The sequence below is a fragment of the Papilio polytes genome, unplaced genomic scaffold (genome assembly GCF_000836215.1).
Source record: "Papilio polytes unplaced genomic scaffold, Ppol_1.0 DF823890.1, whole genome shotgun sequence".
Lineage (NCBI taxonomy): Eukaryota > Metazoa > Arthropoda > Insecta > Lepidoptera > Papilionidae > Papilio > Papilio polytes.
Window position 1 is genome coordinate 530,680 of NW_013525314.1, and position 22,147 is coordinate 552,826.

The 22,147-nt window shown below is 32.7% G+C and overlaps 3 protein-coding genes across 3 annotated transcripts; 1 reads left to right on the forward strand and 2 right to left on the reverse strand.

The window, feature by feature from the left end:
* The first annotated feature begins 291 nt into the window (after positions 1–291).
* LOC106102949 (general transcription factor IIH subunit 3) lies at positions 292–6,876 on the forward strand. Its single transcript, XM_013282571.1, has 9 exons — positions 292–468; positions 545–725; positions 979–1,077; positions 1,390–1,486; positions 2,165–2,281; positions 2,961–3,089; positions 4,367–4,502; positions 5,309–5,345; positions 6,724–6,876. The coding sequence occupies exons 1-9, from the start codon at positions 441–443 to the stop codon at positions 6,785–6,787; spliced, it is 888 nt and encodes a 295-aa protein (XP_013138025.1). The 5' UTR covers positions 292–440; the 3' UTR covers positions 6,788–6,876.
* Positions 6,877–9,180: 2,304 nt separating this feature from the next.
* LOC106102948 lies at positions 9,181–12,400 on the reverse strand. The gene is made up of 3 exons (XM_013282570.1): positions 11,938–12,400; positions 10,805–11,040; positions 9,181–9,546 (listed from the first exon to the last, which is right to left on the reverse strand). The coding sequence occupies exons 2-3, from the start codon at positions 10,991–10,993 to the stop codon at positions 9,370–9,372; spliced, it is 366 nt and encodes a 121-aa protein (XP_013138024.1). The 5' UTR covers positions 10,994–11,040; positions 11,938–12,400; the 3' UTR covers positions 9,181–9,369.
* Positions 12,401–13,676: 1,276 nt separating this feature from the next.
* LOC106102967 (E3 ubiquitin-protein ligase MARCH5) lies at positions 13,677–21,554 on the reverse strand. The gene is made up of 4 exons (XM_013282588.1): positions 21,132–21,554; positions 19,058–19,303; positions 16,239–16,429; positions 13,677–15,790 (listed from the first exon to the last, which is right to left on the reverse strand). The coding sequence occupies exons 1-4, from the start codon at positions 21,309–21,311 to the stop codon at positions 15,430–15,432; spliced, it is 978 nt and encodes a 325-aa protein (XP_013138042.1). The 5' UTR covers positions 21,312–21,554; the 3' UTR covers positions 13,677–15,429.
* Between the last annotated feature and the right edge of the window lie 593 nt (positions 21,555–22,147).

Sequence of the window (22,147 nt, forward strand, 5' to 3'; positions counted from 1 at the left end):
CGTTAAGCTTAATTGAAACAAAAGCCTGTTTTTATCTATAATCAAAGTTTTTAATTACGTTTAGTCAAATATTTATTGTAACGAGTTTTAAAAATATCAATTAAAAAACGATACTTACATCAAAATGTATTATAAATTCACTATTGTGGTGTAGGGTTTATATGTAATTGTTATGTGTACGTTATAACTTAACTAATTATGAAAAACATGAACAGATTTTATTTCCGGATAATTTTTTTCTTATATCAATACTGCGATGAAAGTGTCAAGACTCTAACCTAACTGCCAAAGTCAAAGTCAACCACCTAAACGCCAAACTAGCGAAACCAAAACATTCAAAAACTCCATTTTCAAAACTAAATAAAGTGGATTATCTTTGACTGCAAATATTATTACCGCGAAATAAACACACTACAAAAGTTTTGTTTTGTTAGAACAAAATGGCTGATAAAATGCAGGATGATGACGGTAAGTTGAACATAACCGTTTTTAAGCTATTTGTTGAATGAATTTAAATGTTACATTATTCTTAAAATGTTTTCAGGTCCGTCGGATAGCAGTTTATTAGTGATAATAGTGGACACTAATCCAAATCAACGATATATCACTGAAGACCCGAAGGTTTTAACTGGTTGTTTAGATGCCGTTATTGCATTTGCTAACTCACATTTGATGCAGAAATCAAGGAATTTACTCGGAGTTATTGGATGTCACTTTCATAAAAGGTACATTGGTATAGGAATTCTAAGTATAATTACTGGAAATTTTAATGTTTTGGTAGAAAATGTGTTAGATAGCTTGTCAATATACCTTAATTGTGTAGCACTTAGAGTTTAGTTTGTCACATTGGAGGACTTATTGATTTAATAGTAACATGTGTTAAAATTCATCAAACAATACAGTCATAATGTGTGTTGTAATGTAAATAAATTATTACTTACTTTAAAATATGTACACAAAAATGTCTTAATGTTTCAGTGAATACCTGTATCCATCTCCGGGAAAGCCACTGGATGTTAGACAGATAGACGGACAGTATGAATTATTTACATTAGTAGAAAAGACTATAAAAATGAGGTAAGCAGAGGTTTTAAATACAGTAGAAGCTCGATAAGTTAAAGTCCAAGGGAAACACAAAATACTTTAAGTTTTAGAGGATTTAAGTTATCAAGGGTCTATGTTGTAGAGGTTTTGGGCTCTGATGGGAAGGGAACATGTTATTTTTTGAAGTTATAGTGGTTTTTAAGTTACCAAGGTTTGAGTTATCGAGGTTCTAATTCCATAGTCTGGCCAGCTTTTGACAAAGCTTGTGAAAAGCAATGTTTCAACAAGTTACTTTAAGTTATTCCTGAAATGTGGTACTTATGGTGTTTTTCTCATTTTTTATAGACTGGTGAATTTGATAAAAAGTCAGCCTCAAGAAGACAAACCTGGAGAATCTTTGCTGGCTGGAGCTCTTGCTATGGCACTTTGCTTCATATCTAGGGTAGGACTATTACATATGTTGTCCATATTAATTTAATTAAAAAAGAGATTTACTTGTTTAAACAACTATAAGACACACTAGACTAAGGTGACTTTGGCCAGGTCACCATTGAGCCCCTCGGTACTAAACATAAGTAAATCAACTAAATCAGATGAGCCATAGATCAGACCACTGTTCATGTGTGAAACAGATCACTATACTGATTTGCAGATCAGTTCAATTGGTACCTTGTTGACATTAACAACTGAAGCTTTGGTTTTGGCACAGTTTTTGACCAAAATATAGTTGAAACTAGAGAGTTTGTAAATTTTTGACCATTGTCAAACATCAATTTTATGTTACCTAACTGTTGTTCGCGACTTTGTCCACATAAATTAAAAATATACCCTATTTACTCGGTAATAATATTATTTTTAATGGTGAAAGTATTTATAAAATTGGCCCAGTAGTTTTTGAGTTATTTCAATATGTACAATAATACAAATCTTTCCTCTTTAAAATATTAGTAAAGATTATGTTAAATTGAATTTAGTTGTTGAACCACAGTTCAATTTGAGATGTTGAATATTTTCAGAGCCGACTTACACTTAAGTGGCAAAAGTAGAACACAGTTTGTTGTTATGTTATTGTTAAAATTACAATTTTTGTTGGTAATGTTCTGATTCGATTGTATTACAGATGCGTCGTGAGGCAACACCCGGTCTGCGTATGAGCAGTCGTATTCTGATAGTAACAGGCAGCTCGGACACCGCAGCACAGTACATTAATTATATGAATGTATTCTTCACAGCACAGGTGAGTGTAAATATTGCCGTCAAATTGTAAACTTCACCAGATTATAATCTTCCTAATCATATAGTCACTGCTATTTTAAAATTGTGTCGGATTTAGAAGGATAATGTATTTTACCCGTATTTGATACTAGCTGTAGCTCGCAACTTCGCCTGTGTAATTTAAAAATATAGCCTATGTTACTCACAGACAAATTACCTTTCGAATGTTGAAGGACTTTTTAAAATTAGCTCAGTCATTTGGGATCACTTTCATACATACAAAAATACAAATCACAATATTTAATACTAGCTGATTCCATATGGCTTCATCCATCAATTTTATTTTATTACTTGTATCCCATTTAAATTACAATTAAGGCCATTGCTATTGGCTGAGAATTTAAGTAACCATGGCAATTTTGCTTTTCTATTTTTCAATTTAGTTCCTTCCTTCCTTTTTATGTCAATTTAGTTTGTCACTAACTATATCAAACTTCCTCTAATATACTCATTTGGTATTTTATCCATTCAAGTTACCCCACATATCTATCTTGACATTCTCACTTCTGTCAAATATAGTCTCCTTTCATCCGTCTTTTTTACTGCCCAACATTCAGATCTATACATCATGACAGGTATTGTAAATTTCTCCCCTGAGTGTAATAGATTTTTTTTTAACAAATTTTGGTATTTAATTTCAGAAACAGCAAGTTCTAATAGATGTATGTTCTCTGGACAAGCACTTAAGTCTGTTGCAGCAAGGCTGTGATATTACGGGAGGTCTGTACCTCAAAGTGCCCTCTCTTGAAGGATTACTGCAGTATTTATTGGTAAATATAGTTGTAATGCAATTATTTAGTTTCTCTTGTACAATCAGCTTTGTTCGCAGTGTCTTAGTGACATGAAAAACAAATAATGTATGTTTTTTACTAAAAATTTCTAAATCTTACTAATATTATAAATGCGAAAATTTAGATGGATGTATGGATGGATGGATGGATGGATGTTTGTTAGCGTTTGTAGCCTAAACGGCTGAACGGATCTCCATGAAATTTAGCACAGGTTTAGAGCATAGTCTGGATATACACATAGGCTACTTTTTATCCCGGGATAAGTAACGGTTCCCGTGGGATTCATTAATATAGTTTTTTAATGTTTACTCGATCATTCTGCAATGGTTCAACATATCTTATTGAAATTTGGCACAGATATAAAACAAAGTCTAGAGTACACATGGGATAAGCTTCATCCCCGAGGTGTCCAGATCCCGAGGGATACGTAGCTTTTTGTTATTTATAGTTCGTATGTTTTCTAATACCACGCGGACGAAGTCGCGGGCAACAGCTCATTTCTAAATATTTCTAATAAAATACAGATCTGAAACCTAATATAGGCAATTTTTATCCATGTTTTACTACAATTTACTTTATATAGTCCCAAAATATGTTCTTTTTATTAAATGTTATATTGATTTAATTTTTAAATTATATAAAATTGATAGACATGTTTGATATTTAATCTTCATTATTCAAATAAAATGAGAAATGTAATTTTAATTTTTTACTAATGTTATAAATGCAAAAGTTTAGATAGATTGATGTTTCTTAGACGTTTAGACTGCTGAATGGATTTAGATGAAATTTTTCATAGATGTAAGGATAGTCTGGAAGAACATATTATAGAGTACTTAACCTTTTAACAGTGGTAGAGCCTGCTTTAACATGTTAGCAGTGCAGGGCTCGCCCCCAGTTATACCACGACCACACAGGCGTCAAATGGAAGTAATTCCGTGTTTCGTCCGATGAGTGTGGTGCCGGAGGCCTAATTTAAGGAGAATGCCTTTTATTTTAAGAGGAGGATGGGAAGAAGTGATGCATAGGAAGGGGAAATATCCTCTTTATGTGCGTCTCTTCCTCCGGCGGATTAGGGTAGGCAACGCATCTGCAACTGCGGATGTCTATGGGTAGCGGTCGCTTCGCCATTTTGGTGGTTTCAGTTGGCCGCTTGCTCGTTTGCCACATTATGTTATAAAAAAAACCTAGTTTTTTTTTAAATCTTGTAAGAAAGCGAGCGAAAGCTAGTATGTTATATTTTCTTGGTATTCCAGTGGGTATTCCTCCCGGAAGCTTCAGAACGTAACGAGCTAGTGTTGCCGGGGCGAGGTAGAGTGGACTACCGCGCGGCTTGCTTCTGCCATAGAGAACTACTAACTATCGGATACGTTTGCTCTGTTTGTTTGAGTGGTAAGTACATGCATTATATCACTGGAATATACATTCCAGCTACTGGAATACTATCATGCCAGTAACTGTCATCATAAATCATTTCTGGTAGGTATGTCCGGGATAATAGGTGTTTACACCTTATAAGCTAAAAAAGTTTGAACATTTGAAATGAGAAATGAGACGCGGAATAAAAATCGATGCAACGCTGCTTAGAAATGTATTTGTATGAAAAAAATGTCGGTTCATGATATATGGCTAGTTTCTTTTATTATCCCTTCGTTTGCACTCACAGCTATCTAATTAGTTATTTTTAGGAAGAGGCTGAGTTTGTCTCGTAATGTACAAGGCATTTTTTTTCTAAACACCGCATAATTCCGCGACTGTACCTTTATAGACATATAACTTCTTACTAATATTAAAAATGCGAAAGTTTACATGGATGGTTGTTTGTTAGAGTTTATAGCCTAAACTTCTGCACGGATTTCGATTAAATTTGGTATAGATGTAGAGGATAGGCTGAAAGAACACATAAATAAATAAACAAATAAATAAATGAATAAATTGTTTATTACTTAAAAACATACATTTTTACAATTAGGTATCCGTTGCTAAGACATAGAGTACTAACCTTTTTTTTTTTTCATTTCGCGTGGACGGAGTCGCGGGCGAAAGCTAGTTTCTTAGAATCTCGTTGACATTTAACTGACATTTTAAAATTCATTGTTCCAGTTACTGGTATGCTGGTTACTATCTTATGTGTATGTGTAATTCCTTAAATATGTTACTGTTGATTTGTATTAATTGATTTTTATGTTTTATTTCAGTTTTCTGCAAGTTCAGTCCGATCTGCACAACATGTCAGTAAGTATTATTTTAATCTTACTAATATTATAAACTAGCTGTTGCTCGCGACGTCGTCTGCGTAAAATTTAAAAATAAGGCCTATGTTACACGGCGGTAATTTTTTTTTATGATATAAGTTGGCAAACGAGCAAGCGGCCACCTGAATCCACAGAAATAGAAAGCGACCGCTGCCCATAAACATCCGCAATTGCAGTATTCGCTACCCTTGACGGCGGAGGAGACGCACATAAAGAGGACGTTTACCCTTCCTATGCGTCTCCTCCGCCGTCAAATCCACTTTTCCTTCCCATATTTTCCTCTCAAGAAAAGGGTGGAAAGGGAAAGGGATAAAAATTATGCCTCCGGCACCACACTCGTCAGACGAAACGCGGAATTGCTTCCACTTCACGCCTGTTTTCTGTGTGGTTGTGGTATAACACCGGGCGAGCCGGCCCTGCAGTGCGAAGATGTTATAATGTAGGTTTCTAATGATGAAATTCAAATTCTAATGGTATAACAATGGTAGAACCCGCTTTAACATTTTCGGACTATAGGGCTAGTCCCTAATAATACCACGACCACACAAGACAGGAGTCACATTGGAGAAATACCACATACAGTCTGATGAGTGTGGTGCCAGAGTCCCAACTTTAGTCCCTTTTCCTTCCCACCCTTTTTCTTATAAGAATAGGATGGAAAGGCAACGTGGATTTGACGGTGGAGACGTATAGATAGAGAAAATCTTTATGTGCGTCTCCTCTGTCGATTAAGGGTAGGCAACGCATCCGCTATTCCGAACGTCTATGGGCAGCGATCGCTTCGCCATTTTGGCGGATTATAAAAAAAAAAAGTTTGAAGTCGGCCCAGTAAATTTTAAGTTATTTGAATTCATGCAAAAATATAACTCTCTCCTCTTTATAATATTTAGATGTGAAAGTTTAGATGGATGGATGTTTGTTAGAGTTTATTGCATAAATTGCTGTATGTATGTGGACGAGTAGAGCGTCGGTGGCTCAGTGGTTTAAGCACTTGACTTGTAATCTACAGGTCTTGGGTTCGAATCCCGCTGTACCAATGTGATTTTCGACTTTTCGAATTTTCATATGTACATAATTTACCCGACGTTCTTACGGTGAAGGAAAACATCGTGATGCAACCTGCACATATCGGAGAAGAAATTCAAAGATATGTGTGAAGTCAACCCGCAGTGCAGCGTGGTTGACTATGGCCTAGTCACCACTTATTAGGGTAGGCTCCGAGCCCCTCGGTGGGGACGTATAGTGAGCTGGTGATGATGATGATGTGGACGAAATTTGGCAAAGATATACAGCATAGTTTGGTACAGCTCCTTACTAGTGTCAAAATTTTATTTAATTCTATTTGTTTTTATTTCCAGTACCGTGTTTAAAATCGGAGGACCTCTTCCTATCAAGCCTAAAAAGAGGAAGATGAAAGTTTGACAAGAAATATAACGGGTTTGTAAATATTAAGTAACTAGTTGTTCCCGTGCGGCTTCATCCGCATGAAAGTATGAAAATTTTATTTTATTGTTTACATTTGTCAAATTATCAATAGCAAATGTCAAAGTGACATGACAAACCTTAGCAATCTCTCTTTCTTGATGTTGGCAGCAACTTATGGTCTCTTTCCCACATTAGGCTTTTTATCCAAAATATTTACCCCCTAAGTTTAATATGAAAATATATAGCCTAAAGCGTGACGTAAGTGTAGGGCTTTTATTTAAAAAGAGTTATTCAAAAATATGCTGTAATTGCTGACATCTTAGGCAACACAGAAGTGTGTTTACGCTTTCTTATAATAGTATAGATTATAATTTTTTAATTCATTAATTACACTTTCATTGTTTACTTAATTACTTCCATTTGACGCCTGTCTGTGTGGTCGTGGTATTACTGGGGGCGAGCCCTGCACTGCTAACATGTTAAAGCGGGCACTACCACTGTAAAATACCGTTAAATTGGTTTTATACTGATTAAATTTGAAAAATTTATCTAACATTACTTTGTGTGTATTTTTAATCTTTTATTTAAATCTACTGCCTTTTTGTTTTAACGTCGGTAAAATTGTTGATATCTGTGATGTATTATCTTTTCATATTAATCTGCGATTCAAATGATAAAGAGGAAAGATTTGTATTTTTGTATGTATTGAAATAACTCAGAAACGAAGCCGATTCCAAAAATTATTTTATCATTAAAAATGAGTAACATAGGCTATATTTAGGACGGACGAATACGTGTGCAACAACTAGTTTTATCTAACTATATGTAACTAATTGTAGTATGGTTTTAAAATGAAATAACAGCATTTTTAAAGAACTTATATTTTCTTATTATTAAATATTTACAATCTACTTAAGTCAATAAAAGACGTACAAGAAAACATCCAAACCAGCTTAAAAATTAAATTAATAACTACATCACAAATGCCTTATTAATAAAAAAATAATCTAAGTTAAATAAAAATGAAGGTCTTTGCTATTATATCTCACTATGTTGTTCCCGTTAGCCTTCAAGGCATGAAATTATAAAAACTTTATTTTATTGTTTACATTTGTCAAATACTCAACTGTAAATGTCGAAATTCAAATGTACAAATGATAACAAAGAAGTAACGGCTCGTGCCGAGGCTCCTGAGGGAGCCCTCGAGCCTAGTTACTCATAAACGAGGTTTAGGCTAAGCGCCATCTGCGCTCGACCACCTCAAGCCTGGTGAATCTGTAAATGCCTCATCAAGGCAAACAGTGGCCATTCAGTCACAAAAAAAGGCCTTTGATATTTGATAAAAATTACCGTTACCATGGCAACCTTGCTTCCTAGATGTTGTCAGCTGGTACTTGTTGTCCCTTTCCCACATGAAGGTTTTTTCTTTACTCCTAAATTTATTTACTCCTAAGTTTAATAGCGTGAATATATATAGCTTAAAGCATGTCGTGTGTGTAGGGCTTTATATTAAAAAATATTTATTCCAAAAAACTGTAATTGCTGATATCCGACATAAGTAGTGTGTTTACGCTTTATTATATTAGTATAAATATAGATAGTGTATTTTTAGTTTTTTGCATTTATTTGACTATATTTCAATCTCAATTGTAATGAGATTGTATAGTCGTAGATGAATAATAATATTATTATTAGTAAGTTAAACGTACAAGATTTTATTTATAAAAACCCTGAGTATAACTGTGTAGTTACAAAATGTTGTACCAAAACGATTCAGTAAGGTTTTCTTTGCTTTTGGCGAGTTTCGTATACACTTTAGTTCACCTATTATAACATTTACAAATTTACAATTATCTGATAGTTTATTGAAAAATTGTAATTACTATAATCTATACTTCTATATTAATTAATAAAGCGTAAACACACACTTCTTTGTTGCATAAGATGTCAGCAATTACAGCATATTTTTGAATAATTCTTTTAGTAATAAAAAGCCCTACACTTATGATGATGGCTATATGTTTTCACGCCATTAAACTAAATAAATTGTAAAAAATCTTCATCTGGGAAAGAGACCATAAACTACAAGCTGCCAACATTATGGAAGCAAGATTATTATGGTAACGGTAATTTTTTCAATTGAAAATTTGACAAATGTGAACAATAAAATACAGTTTTTATAGTTTCATGCGGATCAAACCGCACGGGAACAGCTAATAAATTAATTGGTAGAAAAGAAAGTGTTAAGAATGAATGTGGATGGCTACAAAGGAAGAGGAAGACCGAAGAAAGTATAGATGGATTGTGTGAAAGAGGTTATGCTTAAGAAAGGAGTGGATTCAGATATGACGGCTGATAGAGATGTATGGAGCAGCACATACTGTGCCGACCCTCCGTAAGGGATAAGGGCAAGTGGATGATGATGATGAAGCTTATTTTAATTTTTTTAAATGTTTTATAACATGTCATTTACTGACATAGTACCTTATAGAGAAATTACCGGTGAAAAATGTTTCCTATGACTATTCTATGTATTTCTTAAATGTCTTTGTTTGTTATACAATTCTTATCAAGATATCTTATGTCTTATCGATGACATTGAATGCTATATCTATTTCTTCCTCCGGCGTCCGCACTTCCATACTGTGTCGCCTCTCTACTTTGTCATCGTGTTTGAGATCATTTTTAACTGACTGATTCACTGGCGCATTGACATGGTATTCCACTGTCTTTATCTTTTCTGAAGACTGGAGATTCTAAAAAAATATAACATTAAGAGTACGCGCACACTTTTGAGTTAACTATCGCAGAACTGTTTGGTCTCGCTTTGATTCCTATGAGTTACAAGGAGGTGTGCACATTACTAGATATTTAGTTGTGCAACTAAACAGTTGGTTTGGCAGCAGAACAAACGATAGTTGAATCAAAGATTTGTATAAAATAGCGAAAGTTTAGATGGATGTTTACTTTGTAGACTAAACTGTTAAACGGATCTTGTTGAAATAACAATGGTAGAGCCCGCTTTAACATCTTCGCACGAATGGGCCTGCTCGCCCCCAGCAATACCACGACCACACAGAAAACAGGCGTGAAGTGGAAGCAATTCCGCGTTTCGACTGATGAGTGTGGTGCTGGAGGCCTAATTTTAGTCCCTTTCCCTTTCCATCCTTTTCTTAATATGAAAGGATGAGAATGAAAAGTGGATTTGGCGGTGGAGGAGACGCATAGGAAGGGAAAATGTCCTCTTTATGTGCGTCTCCTCCGTTAATTAAGGATAGGCAACGCATCTGCAATTGCGGATGTTTATGGCAATGGTCGTTTTCCGTTTCGGTGAATTCAGGAGGCCGCTTGCTCGTTTGTCTCCTTATGTTATAAAATTTTAATTTAATTTTAATTTTAATTTTAAATTTCCTTCCAAATGCTTCAACGTTCCGTTTTACGTATTAATGTAACAATTCTATGTATTTTATGTTCAACTTGACACAATCTTAGTATATTTACTTAGTTATCAAGATTATAAATATTGTATACTGACGAAGATAACTATTATGTGCAAATTGCATTGTTAATTTATCGGCTTGTATTGATAAATGTTTTATGCGGCCAATAAAAGTAATGCAGTTTTATAATATTAAATTATGTTTTATGCTTTATTATTTTATTGATATTTACTATCGTCCTTAACAAATAACAAATTGAATTTAGAAATATTACGTCTTTCCTTTAATGCTAGAAAATGTAATTGTAAAGAGCCTTTACTTACAGACTTTTCCAGAATTTATTAGATAAATTGGACCCATCGAAAATAAAGCCAAATGAAAATTAATGCTAGAATGACCTTAAAATAACTTTTGTACTATTGTTTTAATTTCAGTAGCACTAAAGTTTGTGTTTATGAGTGTTTATAAATAAACAATTATCTTATTGACTGACTTCCCAATATAAAGAGGTTGTCAATTCGTCTGTATATTTTTTTTAAACTAAACATGGAATAAAATTTCAAAATATGCTCACCTCGCCATACAAGTCTAAAGATATAGAATGTCTCTTTTTATTACTCTGTTTCATTCTACCAGACCTGGATATAGAGAGCTTCCGTCTTCCGCCGAGAGGTGGCGTTAAAGTACCATCTTCTTCACCATATTGAGAGTTCCTCCTTTTATCGGATGGTGTTTGAAAGAAGGATTTTATGAACTTCGCCATTTTTCGCCAATTCGGCTATCTGATATATTTTAGCATTGTATTGATACCTAAAATGTAAGATATCTTAATTAATATTTACAATCTAACATACAAATCTAATTGATTTTATAACCTGGTTAGTTGAAAGTGATTATTTTTAACATATTTAAATCTTTAAGGGTACCCTTAGGTTATTAAGTTCTGCCAAGTTAAGTAACGGATTAAAAGACGCAACAGATTATATAACATTTATACTAACAGAAGGGACATTACTAGGAAAAGTGACTATTGACAGAAAAAAGATCTAACGTAAGTCTTATCCTTTGAAGCAGAATTAGGCCACTAGTATTAAAAAAAACACTTTTAAGCATGACTATACGTTTTTTGTATATTATGAAATTCTAAATAGGACGAAAAATTAATATACGGATTACCGTATTCATAATTATTAAGTCGTATTCATAATTATTACGAAGTGATCTAAAATTATTCATAACTCTGTAATCAAAGACTTTTAAACTAGCTGTTGCTCGTGACTTCGCCCGCGTGATATTAAAAAATATAACCTATGTTACTCTCAGATAAATTACCTTTCTAATGGTGAAAGAATTTTTAAAATCGGCCCAATAGATTTTACGTAAATTAAATACATACAATAGTACAAATCTTTCCTCTTTATAATATTAGTATAGTCCAATATGTTTGCATCATTAATTTAAATACTAAAACGTTCCAATATAAATTACTGACATCCAATAAAATAGAAATATATATTTTTTTCCATTGAATTCGAATATAGACATGAGTCTATTCTAGTCTATATTAGATGAATTGCTTGTGATTAGAGTTTCCCCAGAGAGAAATTCTGCAACACTCTAATTAGTTCCAGAAAGAGTAAGAATCGTTTGTGTTTTGTTTTAAACGGTGATAGGCTAAAAATTACTAAATAATAATATATTGTTTACCTCTTATACGCACTATGACTTCACAAAGACCGTAACACAACCACTCGCGTGTTAATTACAGTTACCCTGTAATAATATTGTTGCAACTCTTTCAAAGAAACTGTGTATATCGACTGTAGTACAAAATCATATTGCTATCTCTTTCATTCTTTACGAAAAGAATAGAGACTACGACGGCAGTGAAATAAACGAAGTCAGAACTTGCACTGAGCACTTCGCATTACCATATCGTATTGATAAGATATAAATTGATATGTTCTGATAGACTTTAATGATAATCATAATGAAGTTAATAAGGTTGCCAAACCTTTTGCAACCATACTTCATACTAATAGTAAAACTGAGAAACTATAGATGGATGGAGGCCATCCATTTATCCAGTCGTTAAGTTAAACTCTAACAACATCTATATGAATGTTTGTTAGAATTTGTAGCCTTAACGACAACGGATTTCGATGAAATTTGGTATAAATGTAGAGAATAGTCTGGAAGAACACGTAAGCTACTCACTTTTGTTTTTTTTAATACTACGCGGACGGAAATGCGGGCGAAAACTAGTACATATAAATCTAACCATCTAACTAATATTATAAATGCGAAAGTTTAAATGGATGAATGGATGGATGTTTGTTAGAGTTTGTAGCCTAAACGGATTTCGATGATTCACAATGTAAATGATAGTTTGGAAGAACGCGTAGTCTACTCACTTTTGTTTTTTTTTTTTTAATTCCACGCGGACAGAGCCGCGAGTGAAAGCTAGTACAGATATATTTTTTAATAATTAAATAGTGTCTTTAACTGTTTTCTTCGCATTCTACAGAAACGCCTGATTTTTTCTTATAATAAAGGCAGGAAGCGGCGGAGGAAGGGGAATCTATGTCCTTTTCGGTTTATGGTAGCCATCGATAACATCGAAATGTCTATAGACAATAGTTGCGGTCATTTAAATAAGGTTTCCACTAGTTTGTTGACCGACTTCCCAAAAGAAGGAGGTACTCAATTCGTCGATTTTTTTTTATTTCAACGTTTTTATGTAATAGTCGTTTTAATAGTTATATAGTTTCAAAGTGCTTATATACTTACCGTATCATATCGTGACATATCTATAAGCCGATTGTATAGTTCAACATATTAGATAGTGTAAACGCCGTCAAAGCGAAGTTTTATACAGTTAGATAATCATTCAGATCATCGACAGATAGTACGAAGATTTCTATTTCACGTTTATGACGTTTCAAATGAGCTGCCGAAACACAAGTTTTATTACAAACCAGCTGTTCCGGTGCGGCTTCATACGCATGAAATTATAAAAACTTTATTTTATTGTTTACATTTATCAAATTCTCATTTGCAAATGTCAAAATTACCGTTATCATAATAAACTTGCTTCCTTAATGTTGGCAGCTTGTAGTTTATGGTCCCTTTCCCCCATGAAGGTTGTTTTAAAATCATTTAATTTAAAAGCGTGAATATGTATAGCCTAAAGCGTATCGTAAGTGTAGGCCTTTTTATTAAAGATAGAATTATTCAAAAATACGCTGTGAATGCTGACATCCTACCCCACAAAGTAGTGTATATATAAGTATAGATATAGTTGGATACAGTCGTACACAAGTAGTGGAAACATACTGTATCTTAGCTACTTACCAATGTATGTTCGAATCGGAAATTCCATTTTTGCTGTAATTAGTGAAAACAAAAAAAATTGCAATAAAAGAGGTGTATTAATAAAAAAACAGTTCATAAAAAATACCTTTAATCAAACTGTACAAAATATTAAAAGTGCAATATACAGAATAATAACTGGGCTCTAGATGCAATCAGTCTAACAAAGGCTCTTCATATATCGACAATATAGGTACAGTCGCGCAAATCTGCGGTGTTTCACTTACAGAAAAGTTGCCTTATTCCTTGCGACGAGACAAACTCCGCCTTTACGTACAAATAATTAGATAGCAGTGAGTTGCGTAAACGACACAATGATGATGTAACGATACATTTTAAAACATTTTTGGTATCGAACTATTAGTATAGGAATAAACTGAGTGAGCAAATATTAGTACAAATTTTGCTTATACTCAGTTTATTCCTACGTTTAACTTTATACCGCGTTTATTTGTAAGGTTAATAAACTTTCAAGCGACCGTAACTTTTAGCGGAACACCGCCAGTTACCCCGATTGTATATTTACAGAACATAAATTAATCAAATATTCCTTTGACATCGTTTTTTTTTTATTTGTACCTGATTGTACAATTTCATTCATTTCGATGTTGATGAGAATATTTCTCGCAAGTATTTCTCTATAATTACATAATATAAGGGCGAGTACACATGTAAGTATTTTCACACGTGGAAGATTTGTCCCCCTCGTCCCCCTACAATTTGCATGCTCGATGTCACAATATGCTTGCTACTGGAATGCAAGTGTGCTAGTTATTGGCATGTGTATACACTAAGTCGATATACCCGTAAACTATGTAAAGCGTCAAAAAATATAAATAGCGATACACTATATTTTTCAGTTAGTCTGTCAGCAAGCCGCGTTTGTTCCGGGTAATCTTTCACTGAAGGGTAGCTGACATAGACGGGCATGTTATATGCTACTTTTTTTAATATTGCGTGGCCGAAGTCGCGGGCTACAGCTAGTTATAAATAATAACGTTTTAATATATCTTGTTAACTGGTATAGTGAGAAGTGGGAGGGCGAACAACTCGCCAACCTTGAGCCGTCATAATATTTGAAATGAGTTATACCTTATCATTTTAAAATTTAGCACAATTATACATTAGTATTGTGATCCCTAAATTTATTAAAAAGGCTATTTTAATTAAAAAAAACAGACACCAAATTTAAATAAATGTGAAATATTTGGCAAGATTAAAACACCTAAAAATATATGTAATACATAATCCACAGAATAGTACTTAGAAATAACATTTATATTAAAAAAATCAGTACAGAATAAAAAAAAGACTAAAGTATTAGTAAAAAGAATAAACTAGACATATATAATTTTTTTATGATTATTTTATTTGAAAGGCACGATTAAAAACCCAATAAATAAGGCATTACATGAAAAAATATATAATCCATTTTTTGCCATTTATTACTAAAATAATTTTAGATTGAAAAAGAATTTAAGACACTTATGGGATATCGAATTTCATTTCAGTCTTCGATTTGAAATTTTTATCGTATTATGTTAAAAAAAAACATACAAACAAATTGTACCTCCTTCTTTTGGGAAGTCGGTCAAGAATCAGGAATTGCAAAAAAAAATAAAAAATTACAGATTTCGATACATATGTACATAGGCCTTCTATGTTTCTAAAAAGAGAGATATTGTCATAATATTAAAAAATCCAGCGACAAAATATATTTACAAATCACACAACGTATCACATGCACCATAAGTACAGTTCACTTTATTATTTACATGATTACAATCGATATTCAAATCGATTATCGAATTTAAAATCGATATTTAATCAAACGACTTGTTCAGTATCATCCCTGGTCTCAGTGCTCTGTGCATTAGTAGCACCTCTATACAATTTAAGATTCGATTCTGTGTAATCGAGTATTTTTCTACTCGAATGTCTAATATAGAGCATTTGTTTATGGTAGATTTTCAAAGCGCCTTTAATAGTTATGTAAGTCAAACCACCGAGTATAGTTCTGTGTAAATTATTCTGTATAGAACGGAAGAATAATTTGCCTATTATCGTAGATATGGTAGGCAAAAGTAGGGCGGAGCAGAATATTCTGGTCGGTGATAAATGCGATTCGGAATTTGTATTCGCGTTTGTCGTTTGACCAGTCACTAATGCGCTTCTCTCGCTGTCCACACTGAAAAAAAAAACGTTTAGAAATTATACATTGAATCTATACTAATATAATAAAGCGTAAACACACACTAACTTGTTATGTACGCTGACAGCAATAACAGTATATTTTTGAATAAATCTTTCTTTTAATAAAAAGTCCTACACTTACAACACGCTATATATTCTTACGCTATTAAACTTAGGGAGTATATAATTTGGAAAAAACTGTGATGCGTGAAAAGGACAAAACTACAAGCTGACAACGTTAAAGAAGCAAGGTTGCCATGGTAACGGATGTCATGTAATGACAAAGGCCTTCATTGTTATTTGTATATTTGACGACATTTTCAACTGAAAATTTCACAAATGTAAACGATAAAAGTTTTTGTAATTTCACGCGATACCGGGAACAGCTAGTTTGATTACATAGAATGCCAACTCCTTCTAGAGTCAAAGAAAAATGTACTCACTTTCCAAAGGGCAGTATATACGCTAGAGCGGGTATCTTAGCGCAGTACTTTCTCAGGAAGAGCAGCACAGAGTCCTCCCAATTGTACATCTTAGCACTGATCAGGGTGACTGGTATCGTCGGCAGGAGGACCAGCAGCACCAAAGGGTCAGCTGACTCCATCATCTCCAGACCCTCCCTATGTCCCACGACCTGGAAGTCAACCAACAACTGATTGTTTAAAAAAATATTCGGATACGTGATTGGTTCCTAACCCGCATTTCGACTATTCTAAACCATATACTATCAAGCCTAAACATTCGAAATGAAATATGTCTACTAATATTATAAAGTGGAAAGAATTGTATTTTTGAATTTTTATATGTATTGAAATAACTCAAAAACTACTGGGCCGATTTTTAAAATTCTTTCACCGTTTGAAAGATAATTTATCCGTAAGTAACATATGCTATATTTTTTAATTTCACGCGGACGAGGTTGCGAGCAACAGCTAGTTAGTGAATAATTACATTTACCTATTAGGATGCAGTTACATTAGTTATTAGCGTACATAATTTTAGCTTCGACTGGTGATAAATTCTATTTTTATATTCGAATTAAAATTTTGCGGTCCTTTACTAACGAAAATGGTTCTAAAACGTGAGATAGCCATGGGGCTAATGACTAATGTAACGTAACGTAAGGCATATGAATGCGTGGTGCGAAAGATTTCCTATTCACGCCTGCCATCTCACATTTTAGAACCATTCTCGTTAGTAAAGGACCGCAAAATTTAAATTCGAATTTAAAAATAGAATTTATTACCAATCGAGGCCAAAATTACATACGCTATTTCAAATGTTCAAGTAAGAATACAAAAATAACAAACCGGAATAAATTTAAAGACTGACATTTTTACATTATCTCCTCCTAGTGTTTATTTCTTTTGATGTTGATATTTTTTGCCCCCATTTTAGTCCAAACATTACCGTAAATACAAATTATAATTTAAAATTAAACTATCCACAAGTTTATCGTGAGAAAGTTATGAAAACAAAATGCGATAAACGCTTCATTGCTTTGTTTACAATATAAAAGGATATTTTGAAAGAAACTCACGAGTTACTTTCATAATTATGAATACACAAAGAAAAGTATTAATGTATTCAAAGCGAATTTTCATCTAATTTATTCAAAAATAAAAAGGGAAAATGGAAATTTAATGTCGAGATGCAAAAACGTTGGCATAGCAAACTGGACGACCATGGCCAGAGGTAGGCTGAAATGGAAGAAGTTGCTAGATCAAGCCAAGGCCCACAAAGGCCTTAGAGCTATAGAAGAAGAAATTTAATCTGTATATGATATAGTTCCATTCTTTTGCCTTACTAATTACTTATCTTACTTACTAATATTAACTAGTATATTGTTCGTTTCTATTAATAGACAGTTCGATTCAATTTTTTTTTTTACAATTCAGTCGAGTCGATAAACCGGAAAACGTGGTCTAAAAGGCTAACTAAAAAAAGAAATAATAACTTATAATCTATGATATTTATAGCAACGGCTATTTGCTGGTATAACTAACGAACTTGAATGCGAATAAAAAAAAACATAAAAGGCCAAATTTATAAACAGCTTTCCAATTTTGGGTTTTAGATAATTAACTTTTTTATGATTTAGATTGTTATGGAATCGAATATTTTTTTTATTCTTAATAGCTTCAATTCATCATCAACTTCCTTATCCTAGTCTTGTAGCGGCGCAACAGGTTTTCGTCCTCCACATAACTCATCATACGTCATCTCAGTCATCACTCCCTTCTTGATGTCACCTTTCACGCAATCCATCTCTTTCTAGGTCTACCTCTACCGGTGTTCCCTTCCTCACTCATAGCTAACGCTCTCCTTGTAACATGCCAATTATTTTATATTTTTGTAAATAAAATAACAACTTTAAACATAAAGTAGCGAATATTTAACAACCAGTTAACCCACTAACCGCCATTACGAAAATACCGTTTATGTCTATGAACAAAATCTATGAAGTGATGACAAATGCAAAGAGCATATGACAAAAAACTTATACAGTTATATTTTCACATGTGCTAAACGTAAAAACACGAATAAGTGACCTGTTCGACATCTCTTAATGTTGTTCAAACATTTTACGAGTTTACAAAGTCAATATACGTACACAAAGAATTACAATGTAGAATGTCTTTGTCACCATACCAAAAATAGTGGCAAAATTAATTTCACTTCAAGTTATATTACAATCTTACTTCTTACTAATATTATAAATGCGAAAGTTTAGATGGATGGATGGATGTTTGTTAGAGTTTGTAGCCTAAACTGGTGGATGGATCTCGATGAAATTGGGCATAGATGTAGAGGATAGTCTGGAAGAACACATAGGCTACTCACTTTTTTTTTAAATTCTACACGGACGTAGTCGCGCGCGAAATCTAGTAAGAAGACCATAAACAGTCAGAAGTTAAAAGTTTGCAAATTATGCACCTACATTAAACTGTTGATCTTGTTTTACCCATGTGTGAAATGAAAAAGTCAAATATAGCTTATGTTACTCACAGATAAATTACCTTTCTAATGATGAAAGAATTTTAAAAATCAACCCTTCAGTTTTTTAGTTATTCCGATACACACAAAATACAAATCTTTCCTCAATATTAGTATAGATAACACACAAAAAGAGAATATTTTATACTACATTCCATATTACAACTGACATAGTACCTTTCAGAGAAAGTACCAGCAAAAAAAATTCACTGCCTAGTCTATACATTTCTTTAAATACATATAATCACATTAAACTTCAACATACCTGCATAACAGTAACCGCACCATATGTGATAGCAATCCAGTATATAGATCCAAGGAGTACACCTCCCGCTATAAACGGACTAATCTTGTGTGTGATCTCCTCTAACGCATCCAGCAATGCCACGAATGTACCCATTGAGGGGAACACAACAATGTATTCAGCTTTGCACTGCGGACACAGCACTTTTCTCGATATGTTGCCACGCTGTTTCTCATCAACCCAGCGTTGCAAACAGCTTTGATGTACCTGAAAGAAAAAATTACAAGCTGATAAATTTTTATAGAAAAAGATCTTCAGTCATCAGATTTTCACTGTTAAATTACATTTGTAAAAATGTTTTTTTATCTATCTCAGAAAAACATCAAATTTGTAAGTATAATGGACGCCTAAATTTAGTCTTCATTCCTTTCCTACCATTATTTATGAAAGGATAAGAAGGGAAAACTGGCTTGACAGTGCAGGGGAACACATAAGGTGAGATATCCTTGAGGGGTGTCTCCTCCATCAATTAAGGGTAAGTAATACGTCTGTATGCTAATGACTTTGAGCCCAAAGGACTTGCTTCACTATTTCGGCGAATTAATGTGGGACCTTACAACTTTAATATTTGAATATTTCAGGATGTTTCTATAATGTAAAATCAATTTTGAAATGTATGACAAATACAAAAGTCAATCAAAAGATTAACACATTCCATGCCACTACAATTTGAAATGTGGCTTCACCAAAGAATCTGTAGCAATGAATGTGTTAATGATTTATTGTAAAATATTTATTTGGTAACTCACCAAACAAAATCTGTCGTCAAATTGTGTATTTTAAAATGTTTTTCCTTTGCCATATTGTTTCTTATATATTTATCAACCAGCAATTAATATGATAAAAGTATTAACACCAAATACTTATCAATATGAGATAATTAATGTAATTTGAAAACAGCAAAATACAAATCAAAGCAATAATTACATCTACTAAATATTTAAAACAACATCACTTTTATTTCTCTTGGCTAATAATACATGATATATGATATTATTTTGTTATTAACTCGCTTTCGCCTGTCACTCCACATGGAATTTAAAAAAATAGGTGTTCATGAAAACTATCCTCAAATCCAGATCCATTCAGTAGTGTAGACTACAAACATCCATCCATACATCATAAACTTTCATCAATTGGTAATATGTGAATTTATATCGATCTTTTACATTTACAAGATAGTGTTATGTATCTCCAAAATGGTTTATATAGCTTAGGCCTATATAACTATTGTTGTTCCATTATCACAAACAATAAAAAACAGTTCAAACTTAACAGTAATCAATCATTTGTTGTCACAACAAAAACGTTAAACAAAGATATGAATCAACATGAAATGTTATATAAATATGTAAACAAACAAGCTTTTATTATAATACAATATTGCTTAGATATTTTTAAATGCAACAAAGACATGTCTATCAAGATAAAGATTTTATAAAAATAATATATATTTTCAAGGAGAATGAAAAATGTTATGTTTCTAAAAATGATTAGACAGTTAAATTAGTATTATTTTAATGACCTGGAATTAAATATGTTTTATAAAAACATTCAAAATTCGATATTATTGTAGAAATATTTTCCTTAAAAACTAAAACAACCATAAGTTTGAAATAACAGTTACTATCTATATTTATATTGCAGTTCAATATATTTAGATAATGTCAAAACAACAAACAACTTTTCGATTAGATCCATGTGTAAAAAATGGGTCTAACCATGGGTTGGTTCATACAAAATTGTTAAAGTAGACTCTACCTGTGTTGATCAAATAAAATCAGAAGAAATGAGGAAAAATATGTTATACTATTGCAAAAGAAACAAAGGAGTAGTTTTTTGTTTAAATGAAATAAAAAATGAACCAAACCATGACCTTTAAGATAGTAACTTATATGGAATTATGGATATAAAGACATTTATGTACTATATATTTCATGACAAATAATGTAGTTTATTTTATGTTGATTGTTTGACTTTTATTTTAAAAAATAATTAATCAATCGTGTGCTATTAAAATCTTAATTTTACTTACCCATTTCGTAGTACCAATGCACTTGCAGGGTTGCACCCAAGCTGCCAGTCTATCATCAGATTCTGTTGCAAAACAAACCCAGCAGGACTTCTGGTTTTCATCTTCTGTAGTCTGCAGAGCTTGTGATGCACTTGGATTTGCACTTGGTGTCGCGGAATTCGGTTTATCCTGATTAGCCATTATGCACGTAAGCAATATAAAATGGTTTCACTCCTAGAACTCGATGTCTGATAAAGGTTTTACTTGACAAAATAATAAAACACCGTGGATATTTGATAGATAGCGATATATCTTTACACCTCGAAGTAGTGTATGTTACTCCTAGTTTCCAAGTGAAAGGATAACGTTATAAACATAAATGAAAAATAAATTCGCATTCCGCATTTACATTTGCAGATTGACGTTTGCTTTCAAAACTCAAAGTTCTCATGTCACTTCTGTTCTGTCACTGGATAAACTGGAAAAGATAAGCGAGAAAAAGATTGATTTCTTTCTCATTAAGTTCATTTGTTCAAATTACATAAAATTATACTTTTTGGGAAATAAGGCGTGGAAAATTTTATCGACATGAAAAAGTGAACAACGTGAAGCCCGACACAGAAAGTCACTTTTGGTAATATTTATTCTATGTTGTCTCTCAACTCCATCATACTCTTTGAATTTTAACTTGATTTGACATATTGACAACTTGACATTGACATCAACTTATCATTGTCGAAGATGTGTTGAAGTCTTTAAGGTTAAAGTTTTTAAAGTTTTATATTTATTTTAAAGTTTTAAATGTAAGTGTTAATTTTACTATATAGTTATAGTTAAGAAATTCTTAACAAATTTCTCCAAAAGAAGATAAAGACATATAAACAACTGTAAGTTTTTTAAATACCTTCGCAATTTGTACAAAACATGTTAAAACCACTGAAACAACTATTTATTCGTATTATAAATATTAATTTATGAGTAATTGATTATATGTAATCCTTTTAACCGGCACATTTTGTTAACGTTTATGTAATTAG

Coding starts and splice junctions, on each gene's coding strand:
- LOC106102949 (XM_013282571.1), top strand. CDS start 441: ATGGCTGATAAAATGCAGGATGATGACG. Junction 1,078..1,389: donor GAAAAGACTATAAAAATGAG/GTAAGCAGAGGT, acceptor CATTTTTTATAG/ACTGGTGAATTTGATAAAAA. Junction 3,090..4,366: donor GATTACTGCAGTATTTATTG/GTAAATATAGTT, acceptor TTGGTATTCCAG/TGGGTATTCCTCCCGGAAGC.
- LOC106102948 (XM_013282570.1), bottom strand. CDS start 10,993: ATGGCGAAGTTCATAAAATCCTTCTTTCAAACACCATCCGATAAAAGG. Junction 9,547..10,804: donor CTTTAGACTTGTATGGCGAG/GTGAGCATATTT, acceptor ATATTTTTTTAG/AATCTCCAGTCTTCAGAAAA.
- LOC106102967 (XM_013282588.1), bottom strand. CDS start 21,311: ATGGCTAATCAGGATAAACCGAATTCCGCGACACCAAGTGCAAATCCA. Junction 16,430..19,057: donor GTGCGGTTACTGTTATGCAG/GTATGTTGAAGT, acceptor GTTGACTTCCAG/GTCGTGGGACATAGGGAGGG. Junction 15,791..16,238: donor TATATACTGCCCTTTGGAAA/GTGAGTACATTT, acceptor TTTTTTTTTCAG/TGTGGACAGCGAGAGAAGCG.